The sequence below is a fragment of the Falco punctatus genome, assembly GCF_963210335.1.
Source record: "Falco punctatus genome assembly, chromosome: 2".
Taxonomy (NCBI): domain Eukaryota; kingdom Metazoa; phylum Chordata; class Aves; order Falconiformes; family Falconidae; genus Falco; species Falco punctatus.
Window position 1 is genome coordinate 23,778,958 of NC_137581.1, and position 18,170 is coordinate 23,797,127.

Genomic DNA, 18,170 nt, shown 5'->3' on the forward strand with positions numbered 1-18,170 from the left:
ACTCACTCTGTTTCGATAGGCTTCACAATAGCAGCCCACGAGACAGGGAGCTGCAGAAGCAGCTGCACTCATGCTGTAATACTCTCCTGGGGTCTGTTTCTCAGCAAAACAGGGACCCATAGGTATTGTCAGACAAGCTGTTTTTCTAGAAAGGACCCAAGTTCTCCAGCAGAAGGTGACTTTATTGCCTTTGAGTGCAGGCAGGGAAATCTGTGGCTGTGGGGCTCCAGAACGGCCCTTCCTATTCCTGTCTCCTCTCAGATCAAGACCTGCCATACAACATGGATTAATTAATTGCTTGTCAAATGTAGAACTCCTCCCACCTATGCTCCTGCTGGTTTTACAGTCATATGTAATATCATGCCGCATTTGCATCCTTTTTTATAAATTTTGTAAATAATCCTGTAGAATTGTGTAGAAGGAACACATACAAGAGACACAAACTCCTAGTGACATATACAAGAGAGCCTTCCTTTTCCGAGGGTGAGGAGTCCCTGAAGCAAGCTGCTGCAGGACAGGGACAGATGGTGAAGAGGACAGTGGCAGATACGGAAAGAGGGTGGCTCAAGCCATCTGGGAGCCAGTGAGATTTTGGTTGTGGTTTTCTTTGAACACACAGCCTACAACACACTGTCAGCCCTGACTTCTGCATGTCTTCCCTGGCGTAGCAGTGTAGGGGATGAGTGGGTGCAGCTGGGACTCTCCAAAGTAATTGCAAGTCTTCAAACACCTTTTCTTCTTCTCTGTACTTTTTTCACAAGCAGAAGAGTAGGATTCCTTGGGGCTCCTAGTGAGGAGATGATAAAAGTGAGGCTGAAGGCCTTTAGCTCTAGTGGATCATTAATAGTCTGTTAAATACTCTACCGCAAAGTCAGCAGTGCTGCTCCTCATAGAGCACAGAGTCTGCAAAAATACAGGGTGTTTTATGTGGGAGCACCCAAATGACTTCCCAGGTGCTTCAAAGGCAAGCAGAGTCTCCCCTGGTTTAGATAGAATGCAAAAGTAGAGAAGTAGGAGGGAAGAGGTACAATACAACAGAGTGATCCCCTGGAAACTGTTCATGCACTGCACATCTGGTGTTTCTGTACAAGCTTTTACTGAAAAATAAGAACTGGTATTCTGGGACGGCAGATGCCACTGACTTACCCACTGCAGATAATAGTGGAAGGAATTATCTTGTGATGGACTGAGAAGTATCATCTGATGAATAGTCTTTTGGATTTTCCTTCAGGAAGTGAATTCCTTTGTGTTTCTCTTAGATCATAAGAAACATGCATTGTGCTGGATCTTTAATTTACTTTATTCTTTGAATGCTATTTGAAAAGTGGAATCCAGCACCATGTATAGCAAGGTGGAGCTCACCTTGCCTTGCTCCTGGGGGACTAGACACTGCCCTAGTGATATCCATGGAAGCAGGAAACATTTGCTTTTTGGAGCATATTTTACATGCATGTGTTGCTGTAACCCATTGTCTCTTTCCAAACTCCATCTCTGAGTGAAGAGTGAAGTGGGAGATACTGTCTCATGCTAGACATTGACCTTATCTCAGCAAATCCTGGATATATTGATAGGTTATGGTGGTGAGTTGACCTTGGCTGGCTGCCAAACACCCAGCCAGCCACTCTCTCACAACCCCTCCTCAACAGGATGGGGATGAAAATAAGGTTTATGAGTAGAGACAAAGACAAGGAGTTCACTTACAAATTGCTGTCACAGGCAAAACAGACTTGACCTGGGGAAAACTATTTAATAACTTTCCAACTAAATTAGAATTGAATGGTGAGAAACAGACATAAAAAACTGAAACAGCTTCCCCTTCACCCCTTTTTCTCAGGCTTAATTTCAATTCTCCCTTCCCAGCTCCTTACCTCATCTATCCTACCTCCCTGTTGAGCAGCTCAGGGAGAATGGGGAATGGGGTTTGTGGTCGGTCAGACAATAGTTTATCTCTGCCTCTTCTTCCTTCTCACACTTTTGCCTGGTCCAGCGTGGTTCTTTAGCACGGGCTGTGGTCCCTTGGGATAAACCTGCTTGTGCATGGGCTCCTCTCCAGGGGCTGCAGCTTCTGCCAGGAGCCTGCTCCCTGTGAGAGGTTTCTGCAGGCCACAGCTTCCTTCAGGGCATGTCTGCCTTCCTGCTCCATGGGGTCCTCCACGGGCTGCAGTGTGGATCTGTGCTCCACCGCGACCCTCTCCACAGGCTGCAGGGAAATACCTGCTTCACCATGGCCTTCTCCAGGGGCTGCGGGGAACATCTCCTCCCCCATATTCTCCCACCCTGGTGCTCACAGGGCTATTCCTCACACTTTTTGCCTCACTCCTCACTGCAGAGCGGTGTGTTGCTCTTTGTGAAATGGCGGGGCACAGCCCTGTGGGGGTGTGTGGGTTGGAGCCGGCAGGGGGGCACAGCCCCTTCCCCGCCTGAGGTGTCCGCCCCACAGGCTCCGGCACCTCGCCACAGGTACCCGCTACAGCCGTGCACCTTGTCTCCCTGAGTCCGTTTCTTATTAAAAGATCAAAAGCTGAATTGCTTTTTTTTTCTTTTCTTTGCCTTTTTTTCTCCCGAAGTGGTTTGTCCAGCCGCAGCACATGGTGCACGGCCAGCTCTGCTCGGGCACTGGGCGCTGTGACTCAGGGGACCTGGTGAGGCCATGTTTGTCAGCTTTCTCACCCACTCATTCCTGTAATTAGCAGACCTCTTGTGCTGTGTTTTAGACTGCAGTCATATTTGTAGCTGGCAGCACTTCATCTTCAATACCTAGAAAAGCTTTTTAACTTTTTTTTTTTTTAATAAGAGGTTGTATAACTCCCCTGGACACCTCATTCTTCCATGTGGGAATTGCTTCCCTTCAGCGAGATTTGCGAGTTGAAACGTTCTCCACATAATACATTTCATAACAGAGAATAAAGGGTTCCCATTAAAGAGCACTTGAACGACATTTCTCTGTGAATAATAGGAATAATTTCCTCTTCAAGGTTAGTGTTTCTACACTTGAAACTTTAAACAAATAGCTGAGGAAAGAAGACAATTTCTACAAGCGGTGCTACCCAAACCGGCTGGGTAAGCATATACCTGAGACTACTTCAGGAGTAACTCCATGAGTCTGAGGCAGACAGGCTGAGGTAGGCACCCATGCTGTAACACCCCCCTGGCACCTGGCAGAGATGCCCTCGTGCACAGCCGCAGAGGAGACCAGGCCAGGCTGGGCTGGATTTTCTGCTGACGTGACTTTACTGAAGTCAGCAGTGTTTTGTCAGCAGGTAATTCAGCACGTGATCTTAAATGTTTGTTACACGGGTGAAAAATCTGTGGAGTTTGGATATGAAACAACGACCTGATGTGCTGAGGGATTGTTATGTGCACAGCAGTGTAGATGACAAATGCTTCAGGGTTTTCTGTTCCTGTGTAGGGCACAATACACCGTTGTGTTTATTTTTTTATATGGCTTGACAAAGGTCAAAAGTATTTGTAGAAGCCCATGTATACTGCAGATATGTGCTTTAAATTAAGACTTATATGCAAACAGCCTTAAAGACACAGCAAAACTTCAAGCTGTTTTGTCAAAGTCAAAAGGTATATTCTTCCTTTATCAGAAAAAGAGGATTTTCTTTTCCAACCTTCACTTTTTTTCCTAGTGGATTTTCATAAGGAAGGCAAAAAAGAACCTCTCCTTCACTTGCAGGCACTTAAGAAGCCTACACCTTAAAAATACTGGAGACTTGGATGTGCCAATTATTAAAATAATGTTAGAAATTTCCTGCAGGTGGTACCTAAATAGTATTGTATCTTTTTAAAATAAAGGAAATAAAAATTATAGACCCTTTCTGAAATCCTGTGTATTTCTTGCCACTATCTCCATTCATTTTTTCAAACAAAATGTTCATCCCTCTGCAAATGTTCAAGTCCAAATCTTTTGCCCCTCTCAGGCTTTCTACTCTATAGATAAAGAAGATGCTTCAACTTTGCCTTTTTCAAATGTTAAGAAAAGATTTATTTCAAGGAGCCTAGGTTGTCATTATTCCCTACATGGCAAATACAGGAGAAAACCAAACCCATTAGAAGTTTTCAAAGAGGTCAATATAAACTGGAAACCTTGGCAATCTCAGATTTATTATGAGAATATAACTGAAGTGTATGTGAGAGTTAAGGCAGATTTTTTTTGGTTTTGTTTTTCATCTTATTATTCAAATGTCTGAGTGTGGTCTGAGGGACTGTTTGTGGGAAGTCCCTCCTGGACAGGAGAATGTAGTGCCTTGCAAAACTGAACCCTGCTATTCCAGCAACTCCCAAGTGTTAGAGTGAATGTGCAGAGTGGCTCCTGTAGCAGCTACAAAGCCAAAACCAACTCATCCACCCAGATATTTAGAAATTCCTTGGCTTCTTTGTAAGCCTTGCATCCAAATACCTTTAAGGAGCTAGTCCAAAAGCAGGTGTTAAGTTCCTGTTGGAGTCAGGCTCCAACAGGTGCCAAGACTTCACGTTTAAGTAAGTTGCTGGGATCATTTTATTTCTACATAACCATTTGTATTGGAGAAGGTCCATGTAACTTAGCTCAAGCTGCAATGAGATTATGTCTTTGTGGATTATAACTGCTGATACGAGCTCAGTCTGTATGCCACAGTTCACATACATTTTTTATGGACTTATAATTAGAGCAATTTTGGTCTCCTGCAGGTTCCAGCTTTGGAAATGAAGAGCAAACCATTCCTAAGGCATCTGCGCCTTCTAAAGATGTCTCCAAGGGGAGCAGCAAGAGCATGACGCAAGTATCGAGCAGCACAGCAACTCCACGCAGGAGCTTACTTCCAGCACCAAAAACTGCCACAGCACCTGCTGGTAAGTGCTCCAAACTTGAAACACCACCTGCATTAGGCCAAGAAATGCAGAAAACTTATTATTATGCTGTTTTTCTGCTTACTCAATTAATTCTCATGCTATTCTTGGGCACATTGCCAATGTGCTGATTTGGACTCTATTTACTGTAGTCCCTTTGAAACACAGTCAACACAACAGCTAAAATCTCATTTTGTGAACTGTGTCTGGAGTAGAAGGCATTTAGTGTCCCTAACTACCCATGCCGGAGATTTAGTGTATATATTATTGTTTCTCACCAAACAGCTTTTTGAAAACATTTAATTGCTTCAGAGACCAAAGCATTCCATTGAGCAGATGATTCATTGCTAGGTATGTTTGCAAGGATGAGAATACTGCCCTCTAAGTTTAAGCAATCTGTGGTGTTTTCACTCAGGGAGAAGGAGGCAAGTAAATAAAGCAAAAAAACCTAGTTTTGTTTCCAAATTGTTTCATTACCTAAGCCCTCCTTCATTCAATCCAGCTATGTCTCAAATCAGCCAGCAATAACTCATGGCACTTCACACAGAAAAGTTTACTGTTTTCTGCCAAATGCATTTTTTTGTTGAAAAACATGTGCATCTCTCCACCATCTCCTTCTCACACTTGTTTCACACTGCCCCTTCCCTATCCTGGAACTTGGACATGGTATATGAACTCCAGAATCCCCTTGACAAGGATTTAGGGATGTATCTTCCTGGGTAGGACTCATCACTTTTGAGAGAGTAAGGAGCAGTTTGTGCTGCCTGTCCTTGAGGGCTGTTAGTGCTGGCCCATCTGCCTGCCCTCTCAGTGGGGAGAGATGAGGATACCCATAATGGTGAACATCTATTACACACTCAGCGCTGGCAATGTAGAGACTCAAGTTCGGGTGTAATGGATGAGTTAGGACTGTTCATTGTGACTTGGAAGCAGGGTCAATATGATTATTGGTCGCAATTATAAAATGAGCTTAAAAGCATGCTGTAGACACCCTCTCCTCTGGTTACAGATGACAGCTCCTCACCCCAGGTGGCTTCAAGCACTTTCCTACCCACTTCAATAAGCGAATAGAAATTCCATCAAGTTCAGTTTAGATCTTAAAGTTTAGATTCCAAAATAAAAAAATCTGCGTAACTCACCAGCCTTATCGAGTCTGGCTCTTATACAGCAGAGTGTTTCATCTCTAGGTAAGTCCCACTGGGTTTGATAACACACACTGCAAATGAAGCTGGGAAGGAAAAATCAGTACAAAATATGAGGCAAAGACTTTATGCATTACTAGTTCTGATCACCCGGTTTCAAGGTAGATTAACCTGGTGTTGTGGGATGACCTTGGCTGGATGACAGGCACCCACCAAAGGTGTTCTATCACTCCCCTCCTCAGCTGGGCAGGGGAAAAATACAACAAAAGGCTCATGGGTCAAGAGAAGGACAGGGAGATCACTCAGCAATTACCATCACAGGCAATACAGACTCGACTCAAGAGAAAGTAAATTAATTTATTGCCAATCAAATCAGAGTATAGTACTGAGAAATAAAACCAAATATTAAAACACCTTCCCCCTACCCCTCCCTTTTTCCCAGTCTCAACTTCCCTTCCTATTTTTCTACCTCCTCCCCCTAAGTGGTTCAGGGGAGGCAAAGAATTAAGGGTTGCGGTCAGTTCATTACATGTTGTCTTTGCCAATTCTTCCTCCTCACTCTCTTCCCCTGCTCCAGCATGGGGTCCCACCAACACAGGAGACAGTGCTTCATGAACTTCTCCAACATGAGTCCTTCCATGGGGCCACCAGCCCTGCCAGCAAACCTGTTGCAGCCTGGGCTCTTCTTTCCACAGGGCCACAGGCCCTGCCAGGAGCCTGCTCCAGTGCAGCTCTCCCTGGGGTCACAGCCTCCGTTGGGCATCCACCTGCTCTGGTGTGGTGTTACCCACAGGCTGCAGGTGGCTAACTGTTCCACTGTGGACCTCCATGGGCTGTAGGGCACAGTCTGCCTCACCATGGTCTTCACCACAAACTGCAGGCAAATCTGTGCTCCAGAATTGTGCCACATATTCTCACTCCTCTTTCCCAGCTGCTGCTGCACAGCAGTTTTTCCCCTTCTTAAATATGTTATCCCAGAGGCGCCACAACCATCACTGATGGGCTAATTCTTGGCCAGGTCTGTCTTGGAGCCGGCTGGCACTGGCTCTATGGGCCATGGGGGAAGCTTCTAGTAACTTCTCACAGAAGCCACCCCTGTAGCCCCTCCACTACCAAAACCTTGCCACTCCAACCCAACACACCTGCTTAACTTAACGGTTTTAGAAAAGGGCTTAGTGCTATAATCAGTGGCTTAATGAGCCTGACAGGGAAGCTGAAGCCATTTACTTTATGTAGTTCAGCTAAGTGAAAGTCGGCAGAGTAGGATGTGGTCTTCTGTCCAACACAGTGAGGGGCAACTGTCTCTTACTGTCAGAAAACTCTTTACTGCCATCATCTGTACCCACTAACTGGGGAATGGACCAATCTATGAACAGAAGATATAGATAAAAGGTGGTACGATTTTTTGTTTCCTTTTCAAGTTTTCTTGCTTCTTTTTTTTTTTCTTTTCCTTTTCTTTTGAGCTTCCTTTCCTCTTTTCTGGTCCCAAGCTAAGTTACTCCATTTCAGGCTACAAGTATTTGATTAGTATCAGATCTGCCCCTAGACTCCGCCCACAAAAGCCTTTCTTTTTCAGCTAGTGACATTGGCATGGTAAGCTTTAAAGGGCTATTGCAAGTTTCTGTAGAGGAGCTCTTCTGGTCTCTGGGCTTCTTTTGTCACAGGCAAGACCTGTATCTGTCACTACTTGTGCAGCCTCACACAAGTGAGTCCTTGCCATGGAGGTTTTGGTACTGAGGCATTTCAATGAGCTGGACCCGTGGTGTTTAGTATGCAATCATACCAATGTGGACACACAAAATCTAGCATACACAGACTAATTAAATAGTTCAGGCTGTCACTTCTGAGTTTGCACAGGTTCCAAATCTCAGATCCACACAGGAGAGCAGAAATTACATCTTAATGCAAAACAATAGCGATCAAGCAGTAGGTTTCCAGACGGAATGTTTGCCATCACATCACAGCATAAACACTGAAGGGGAAAAGAATTACTGAGGCTGGCAGAAAGCTAAAGTTGACTTTTATTTTGAGGCTTTAGTCTATGAAATTATTTAATCTATGAAACAAAAGACTAATTTTTTTGCTGGATTTTATTGCCTCTGGAGACAAAACTGAAAAACAAAAGGCCATACAGAATTTGGATCATTATGATAAGTTCTCCAATTTTCTTCCTTCCAAATAACCTTCATTTGCCCATTGTCCTGAGGTTGTCACTAGATATTTTCTGTTTCATCACTTAGTCTTGGTATAGTTCCCTTCAGAGTGCTTGTTATTGTCTTTATATGACCCTCCAGTAACCATGTGTGTGTCCATGGGTGCACACAAAAGGAAGCTCTTTGCTTGTGCTTCAAGCTGGCCAAAAGTGAACTTGTGGGCCAAGAGCTGTAAAGTCTGTTAATGTCATGCTGTGACTGAGTTAATAGGCCCATCGGAGACAAAGCGGTATAGCTTCTGCATTGGATTTACTTCCCTCCAGGCTGAGTGAGGTACGTGTTCAGCCCGTGTTTGTGGGTGCATGGGTCCATATAGGTGTGCCCTGTGCAGGAAGGGCGGTGGCGAGCAGTCAGTTCTGTTCTTCCCATTGCAAGGCCATTAGTCTGACTCGGCTCATGTTTCCCAAATTTTGTCATAGCCAGGAAGCTGTCAGACACTCCTGTAGAACGGGAGGAAGGTTTAAATCCAGCAGCCCACCATGGCCTTCCCATGCCAAGGGTGCGATGGGAATTGCCCACCTGCTTTCTTAGGCAAGCCACAGTAGCAGAGAGCTAGGAGGGATGCTGCCAGAACGTTAGATCCAATCCCTCACAACTAGAAAACAGCTGAACTTAGTCTTTCCCACTCTGGGGGTCAGGGGATCCAGTCACCTGCCCAGCCTCCTCCCAGCAAGGCATTTCTGTGTGTACCAGCAAAGACTGGATGCAGCAGTGTATGGAGCCCATTTCCACCACCTCACTAAATTTATAGTCCAGTCTTGATAGGGAGATTCAGTCAGGTGAGGTAACACTTGCCTGTTTTATTCTGGAAGGAAACTAAACATGTAAAGTAGGGGTACCTGCCTGTGTTACGCAAAAAGTCAGACATAAATACTGAACAGGGACAGCTAGCAAGTTTAGGAAGTTGCTGTTATTGGACAGAACAGACAGAAGAAAAACTACAGTAAACTCTGGTCTAATTTTTATATGAGCCAAGGTAGCAGCAGATGTATCTGGGGTCAAGTCGTGATTTTCTTTTTATTAAGAGTGTCATGGTTTCTCACAATGCTAAATATCTGATGGAAGCAAAGGCTGAAATAAATCAAAGCAATGATAAATACAAAGTTTTTTAGCAAGTTAATTCTTCCTCTTTTGCAATAATATATGAACTCTGTCTGTACATCCTGTAGATCCTGATGTGATAGGGAGCCCTACAGAATGTAAAATTTTCTGTTTATGTATCCTTTGGACAGTTTTTCATATCTTTTAAATGATGAAGCACAAAACCATCTTTTTAAAGTTGAACTGTCTATTAAATTGGAAGGAGGATGCTACAGATCAAATGAAGCAAGTGAAGAAAGGGCAGTGAAATGTTCATATTGCTTTGGGCTTTCTGATCCCAGGCAAACAAAGGATCTAACAAAATCCCTTTACAGTTGTGTCAGATACCATATTCTAAATACAGAAGAAAGTGCATGGGTGTGCTGAAAAGGCCAGTTTCCAAAAGGATGTCCTGCAGCAGTTAGAGGACGTAAAGGTTGAAAGTCTGCATGTACAGACACTGTAAAAGGTTTGCTTGTGGTGCCGTTGCAAAGTGGAAAGAATAATCACTGGCATAGGCTACCAGGCTATGCTGGGCAAGTCTGGCATTATTACTGGACATCACAGGGCAGAACACCAATAAAGGTAAGGGAGCAGAGAGGTAAAATCAGTGTTTCAAAAGTGTTTGAAGGTATACTACAAATTAATCCACCCACCCACACACCTTCACTGACACTGGCATGTCATAAAGATAATGAATGTCATGCTTGGGGGAGCAGCCAGGCTCGTCGCTGCAACAGCAACACTGAAGAGACCTTCACCAGTGCTCCAGACTTGAAAACAGTAGAATGAATAAATTTCTAATATTCTCCCAAAGTATCACCTAGTGGCAATTGCACGCACAGACAATCCAAAGAACAGAAGAGCAACCATGATATAGGAAGACAGAACAATAGAAAAGACAAATTACATAAGATGTTCTTGAATGTATGAAACTACACATTAACTTGTATCCAGTGACCATTTTGGATGCCCTGGTATTGGAGGTAGTCTTTTGTTCTCAAAGGGAATGCAGTTACATGAGATCCAGATGCAAGTTTTGAAGAGGGGTGTAGAACACTTTTCCAGTACATGTGCTTTCATTTTTCTGCTGGATCAAGGAGTATTTAAAGGAAGTCTCAGAATGTCAACAATACATTTCAGAAAGTCTTAGCTGGACATGGATTTATCCTTGTCATGTTTCATCGTGTTCCTGGTTAGCAGCATCAACAGTTTTTTAATAGATTTTTAATAAGTGCATAATAAATGTATAAGCACACATTTATTTATACATCTTTACATCTTATACATAATAAATTATAAGATGTCCAGCTCCAGGTCTCATCTGACAGCCCCTTCCTGGGAGCAGCCTTGTGAGCCTACTTGTTTCTTACCTGTTTATTTGCAGTTTGATCATGAGGACACCATCTGCAAAGGGATGATTGGTGGGGCACATGTTTATCCTCCATCTCAGCCCAGTTTCTCCGTAGCTGAACTGGCAGCAGACCAGCCCCACCATGGAGTCATGGTTGGAAAAACTAAACCACCACAATTTCCTGGGTTTTGCCCCATGGCAGGAGACAAGACACTGCACAGACACTGTGATCAAGGAGACAGGGATGGTCTGCACCATGAATGGAAGTTTTTAGCTGGGACTGAGAGTTGTATCTTTGTACCACATACCCCTCCTTGCAGATGCTGGTCCCTGTGTCCAGCAGAAAGGACTTACAACACAAACCAACACCATCTTGAAAATGAGCCGTGTTTTCCCCTGAGAAAAAGTAAACCAATAGCAAGACCTTAGGGGTGAATTTTGCATTTGAGGAAGAAGTCATCAGCCTTGTTCAGTCAAAGTCAGTAGGTCAGACTCTGCCGTGAGTGGTGCTACTGAAGTCAGCCATATAGTAAAGCTTTTGAGAAGTAGGGAAACCACAATTATTCCTTCTATATGTTCTGTATATTTGGAGAACAACAACAAAAAAATAAATTGGAGATATTCTATGTATAATACTCCTACCAAGTAATTACTCCCAGTAGTAATTCCTATAGAACTTGATGTTGCATGTATGTTTATAAACACATACTGCATCTGTCCAACCTCCTGTGTAAAACACTGCAGTTACTCAACTAAAGCACTCAGAGCGCTCCACAGTTACAGCTGAAGTGGACAGACTCTACATGTATTATATACAGCATATTTTACAAAAGTAAAAGAGGGAGAAACTATTTCCCAAAGAGGATGGCTGTCATTTAAGTATAAATAATGTTTATGAAAGAGTGCAATATCAGGTGAAGTAAAAATTACATTTGTATTTCAGATTTATATAATTTAACTATGCATTAATAGTACATTAATTCACAAAGGACCATATCTACCTATATTAATGAGTGGAAAATAACAAAAAAAAAAGTCACATGAAAGCTTTCATGTGTTAGATGTTAAAAGACCACCTGTGCTGTAAATTCTCATTTAAAAAAAAAAAAAAAAAAGATGACTGCTCAAGAGAGATTATACTCCTGATATTTCACTAAAAGTGCTTGTCAAATAAATTGGACTACAGGGAATAAAACATGTTTAATTAATGAAAATGGACTCCTATAGCTGCTGCTGTGCAGGGATTCAGATGATCAAAAGAAAATTCTGGCATGGGACAACAGCATTGGAAGATCATTGTCGTGTAAATTGTTTTGAAGACATGAACTGATTGCCTTTCAACTAGTCTATGAAAAGAGTGCGCTTAATTAGGTTTCGGTGTTTTTTAGGTTTTTAGTGGGTTTATGTGTTATTAGACCCCTTCGATATTTACATGCTTGTTGACACATAGAAAATGTTTAAAAAAAAAGCATACTTGACTAGAAAAAGTGAGATAGGTCCTTTAATTTCTCTTAAACATATTAGCTGCTTTGAGAAATACAATGATAACCTCACTAATATTTACTGTTTCTATTGTTGTTTCATATTTTGTTTAAAGACAGGTGAAAGCAGCTCTCTATTGGGAGCTTTGCAGCTAAGGTCCACCTCTGAAAAGACATGCAAACTTTCCCTTTCCACAGATGCTGATAAAAATATATTCTTTGAAGCACACAGATACTGAATTTTCTGTTTTAAATTTCTCTGAAAATATGGGAATATCTGCAGAAGGCAATGTTCAGAGGCAGCAGACTAACAACTTCCAACCCTCACAGGGGATTTGTTTTACAGACCCCTTAGATTAATGCTTACTATTGGAAAATTCAAAACAGAAATCAAACCAGGATCTAATTCTGTCATAACTTAGGCAAAACCCTTCAGTCTGGCATGGTGCAGTTAGTGGTGTATCTGGTGAGCCCTTCAGGATGCATAAAATATCTCAGCATAACACACCACAGCAGTTAGTAATCCAAGAAAAGCATGTCTGTGCTGTGCAATGGAAGGGGGATTCAGACAGGCAGCAATTCCTGAGCTGGTGCTGACAGGTCTAGAGAGTAACAAGATACAGCACCATGTAAGCATACCTGCTTATATCCAGCAGCAGTATGGTGCATTCACCCAGTGCTGCAATCAGTTGATTAACTTGCTTTAGACCTAGGTTATTTCCTGGTCAGGAGCATTGGTTTCATCTGCTCCAGGAACCCAATTCTGGAGGGGGCTTGCACAGCTCCAGCCTGGGTGTGACATATTCTCCACATAAAATCATGCTAGTAGCCACTGAACAACATGAGTGTGGCCCGAAACCTCTTCCTGCAATTCCCTTCTCATATCCAGGTTGTTCTGTGATTGGGAAAAAGTCCTAGGGTATCTCAGCTTGCTGCAGACCTTGGATGGACAATGACGTGGGTGGAATACTGGCTAGACCATCAGGTTCAGGGTGTTGTGATCAGAGGTACAAAGTCCAGGTGACAGACGTTGGCATCCATTAGGGATTGATACTGGGCAAATACAGCTCATCATCTTCATTAAAAACCTGAAAAGTGGGATAAATCACTCCCTCAGGAAGCTCACAGATGATAGCAAATTAGGAGGAATTGGTCAATATCCTGGAGGGCCAAGCTGCAGTTCAGAGGGACCTTGCCAGGCTGTAGAAATGGGCCTTCAGGAACCTCATGGAGTTCAAAAAGGCAAATGCAAAGTCTTGCCCCTTGGGGGAATGATGCCATGCAACAGGAGAGGCTGGGGCCATCTGGCTGGGAAGCAGCTCTGCCAAAGGCCCCTGTTTGGGGGTCCTGCTAGACAGCAAGTTGAATGTGAGCCTACCACGTGCCCTTGCAGCAAGAAAGACTAGCTGCATGCTGGGGTACATTAACAAGAGTATGGCCTGCAGCATCAGTGGTCCTGCCCCTTTATTCAGCACTTGTGTAGCCGCTCACAACTGTGTCCGGTTTTGGGAATCCCAGGACAAAAACAGTGGGACATACTGGAATGAGAGCAGCAGAGGGCCACCAAGGTGGTCAAGGGACTGGGACACATGACAGGACAGGTCAGGAGGAGAGGCTGGGAGAGCTGGGGTTCTTCAGAGAAGGCAAAGGGAAATCTTATCTCAGTCTTTAGTTATCTAATGGGAAGATGTGAGAGAAGCCAGACATTTCTCAGAGGTGCACAGTGACAGGGCAAGAGACACCAAACACAAGTTGGAATGCAGGAAATTCTCATTGTTTGACCACTTGTGAAGGTGGTCAGACACTAGAACAGATTGTCTAGAGAGGTAGAGAGGTGGTGAATCTTCTGTCATTAGACATAACTTAGCTGGATAAAGCCTAGTGCAACCTGCTGTAGTGCAACGCACTCTGAGTCGGAGGCTGGACCAGAGGACTTCAGAGGTCCTTCTGACAAAGCTGATCGTGCAGTTCTGTGTGCCGCAAACATCTTAGGTCCACAGGTAAATTAATGTGCCACCACAGACACAGCAACCAATGTATTATTCTGTAGTTGCTCTGGCCTCTTGTGCACATTCAGGAGTAACTCATGAGCAGAAACCTCTACCTAAAGGGTAGGTCTGTGCTGGGGAGCTGAGTGCATGGCTCCCACAAAGGCAACAGGACTTGCATGTAAGTCAGGAAAAATAAAGTATTTTTTTCTTTTTATTATGTGTAAGGATTTGAGAAGTGGCTTACATCTGACCATAGTTTTTATTTTCTACATGTAATACAGCTTCCTCTATGGTCTCATCCCTGTCTGATCTTGTTCAACCACATCCTTATCTCAGAACATAGAAGCCCAAAGAAAAAACACCTTGGTATCACTAAATGTAGATGAATGAAGCTGGGTTAATTAGCATTGATATTATACAACTGTGGGCTGGCTTCAGGGGTGTCAGGTTGGCTGATGTAGATAAGGTGCAAGGGTAGCTGCTCTGTTAAGTGGTTGGGCAACCAATGAAGGGGTAGCAGTCAAGGAAGAAGCAGAGAGGAGGGAGTGAGAGAACACATGCCCTGGGTGAGGAGAGACAAGGAGAAGGCAGCAGAGGGACTGGCCTGAAGGGTATGTTGGTATGCGATGGTAGAAGACCTTATCACAGCTGGCTGGTTTGGAGAGTGCTGTGACAACTAAACTGCTGTCTTTTGAAACTCTGGTTTACCTTCAGGATACCAGTATGGCTCTGGGATCCTGAAGTCTTGATCCAAATTCCTGAGCATCATGTTGTTGCTTGTTTTAGACCTCAGCTCTGTCCACCAGGTTGAACTTGCCACCCAATGATCTATGATGCTAGAGAACTGAAGGATTTCATATTTTTTATGCCTTGTTGTGGCGTTTGGGGGATGTGCATTATGGTGTACCTATTTCAACTTGGTTATTATTCTTATTTAATGTTTATCTCGCAGATAAATGACTGTTATTCCCCATAAGAAATCTTCTAATTTGAGTGCAATGACAGTAGCAATAAAGAATTCATTTGAGCAGCTTGTTTCTACTTGGCCCATTAAATTAAAGACCATCAAAGGCATTGTTCAAAAAACTAACTCAGTCAATTCCTGTGCTTTTACAAGTACCAGTAAATCATATGTAACAAGGCAGGCTGTTAAATATAATCAGTCAAGATGAAAAATAGGAAGCCGGTGTTATCGCAGCTCTCACCAGCAAGCTTGTAGTGTAAAATGTGCTTCTTTAATCAGCTTCTGCAAAATCCAGGCAACACAACCTTAGCCAAAGGGTGAGAGCTGAGCTAAGGTCAGCTGAAGGGGGAGAAGTGAGCACCAGTGCTCTTTGCAGGGATGAAGGAAGAAGAGTCTGCTGCTGCTTTGTTTCCCCTTTGCCAATAATTCCCATTAAAAGCTGAATAGTGAATATGCAGTGGGTTACATTCACATTGTTTCTGTACTGAATGTAGGGATATGCAGCACTGCACCGCAGCTGAAAGTGAGATGTTCAACCACAAGTTTTTCAGCCTCTGTCCTGAGACCCACTGTAAAACGTGCCATAGCACAACTGTGTGAGGAAGCAACAATGAAATGCCATGGGATCCATGTAAAATGACAGGAAGGGAAGGAGTAGCTGGTTTAACTCCACAACTAAAATTGGATGTTCTGAGTTACCCTGTGATTTTCTATTCAGTCTAAAGAATGGTTCATTTTGTCAGGTTTATTTTTTCCTTTATTTTTTAGTAGCAGATAAAGAGACTTTTATTCTTAATATAGAAAAAAAGTCACTTTACATGAGTCAGTGAAATAATCCTTGTCCTTCTTTTTTTCTTATCAGATTGACTTTAAATTTGAAACAAACACAAAGAGAAAAGCACAAGCATTAGCAGTTTCTACTTCAACAAATATATAGTCTTTCTTTACATCTACTTATTTATTCACTGTCTTTTAGTGTCTCATAGATCACAGGAAGTAGAGAGTGTCTAGAGAGGATTAGACTGCCGTTATATACGGAATCCATCATATTTCCAGATTTTCTCATTTTGTCTCAGACAATGAGTGCGTGGATGTCTCATTACTCACCAACGACACAACTAGTCGCGGGTATCAGGGGGAAAGGCAGAAGAAAGCTTGATGTGGCTTTCTGTGTCTGTGAGTGACTGAAAGCATTTCCTAGGGTTTTTTTAAACTGGCAGGCTGCATTAGTTAAAATATGCTTGAGAACAGCTGGAATACAACTGAATGCAGCTGGTCCCAGTCAATTGTTAGTGATGTCTACATGTTAGGATTTGTTTTGGAATAAATATTCAATGTGTAATATGTTAGCATGGTTTCAGTCTGCAGTGTGAAAGCAAAGTGAAGTCTATCCCATTGTACTGGCTTTTAAAAACTCAGAAAGGTACAAGCAAATACAAGCGCTGATTCTGTGGCGGCTCTTGAGAAGATATCTCTGTTAAGGTGTATTTAGCTCTGGTTCCAATGCTAGCATTCACCAATGATGAGGGAACAGAGAAATGGCTTTGTTTGTCTGCTGTTTTTCCAAGTGATTGCTGAATGTTTAATATGTCTGGAGTGTTTTGTCTTTTATTTCCAATGATTTTGCCTTTGCTCCTTATATTTGGTTTGAAGCAAGCTGTGTGTGTTAATTAGGAAATGTAAATACCTTTACAGAACTATGCATTTGGATGCATTTTTCAAAAGCAAATGCTGTAACCACACAAGCAAGTATTTATGCTCACAGTTCTCTTATGAATGCGTTTCTGTATACAAGCATAGCTTTTAAAAGACAAGAAACATTGGGAGATTTGGAACCTTAAATGCAAAGTAAATTCATATAAAAATTAGTTGTCTGTGGCTTTGATTCCCAGCTACCAGAATGACAACTTCTCACTCCAGGAGCTCCTGTAGTGGAGGGGACTGGCAGAGCCTTAGAAGCTGTTCCTGGAAGCCTGGAGTATAGTGGTGGTTCCTGCTCTGCCAGGAGCCTTTTGCTGGGAGGCTCAGTGCTAAGCGCCTTGACTATGCAGCCAGCAGGAATAAAGCTAACATGCAGGCATTTAGCACAGCGCTAATTGGAGTTCTGTATCTCCAGCCTGTGGGCAATAACACTAGGAGTTTGAAGTCAGTTTTGTTCCAGGTCAGAGTTAATATTAAAAGACAGATTTAGAATTAAATTAAAACACTGTGCATGTTCAAGAAATATACACTTGTGGTGCTTAATTTCTTTTTATAATTGTATTTTATGTATTTTTTATTTGATCGTTGTACGCACAACACCTTTTGACATTTCAAAATATGTCAATGTATGTATTGACAAAGTATGACAATGAAAGTATTATTTGAGGTTTTACACACATTCAGGCCCATAACAACAACTGAAATATTTGTCTTATTTCCTGAGGTACAGTGGAGCATCAAACTTTTTATGTACATTAAAACCTTTGAGTTACTTCTAGTACACTCTGAGGTAGAAAAGATCAAACTGTATAACCTCCTGCTGTGCCATACCCTGCAGTACAGCATTATGCTGATCATCACACTGACACTCTCCTACAGATTTTAAACCTGAAATTCTAGATTTCTGTGAAATGACAAATTTGGAGCCCAAACTCTTATAATTTAAAAATGATTTTTCCCTGCAGGAACTTCTCTTGAAATCAACATGTTTTCTGAATGTTTTCCTTTTAACCAACTAACAGCTGTTGTTTTAAAAGAGAAGAGAATGAACAAACAGTATTTTTAGAAAAACATTCAGCACATGTTCTTATTTGAGGTCTGATGCCAGGTACGGCTCTTCCCCTAAGATTTCGCTGTGGCTGATGAGCTTAGCAGAACAGTAACGGTTTGCTCTTGTGGACTGTCCTTTCTTTTGCTAGCTGCATGCTTCCTAAATCCCTCTCTGCTAATGAGGGCCACAGAGAGGCCACCAGGACCCTTCAACTTAGGAAGAAGAAGTTGAATAATTGCTAGCTCCATGTGCCCCTTTCCCCATACCCTTCCCAGCAGGTGCACTGACTCTTCCCTTGTTACACAGCCCCTCCTCACTTCTGCAGTTGCTGCATTGCTGCCCATACCAGATCTCAGGAGC

At 42.8% G+C, this 18,170-nt stretch overlaps 1 protein-coding gene across 1 annotated transcript in view; it reads left to right on the plus strand.

Annotated features, from left to right (window-relative positions):
- MTUS2 (microtubule associated scaffold protein 2) overlaps positions 1-18,170 on the plus strand; it is a 323,407-nt gene that overhangs the window by 229,972 nt on the left and 75,265 nt on the right. The window contains exon 7 of the mRNA XM_080376378.1: positions 4,675-4,836. Within this exon, the coding sequence (XP_080232504.1) occupies positions 4,675-4,836 (162 nt within the window). The remainder of the gene's footprint in view (positions 1-4,674; positions 4,837-18,170) is intronic.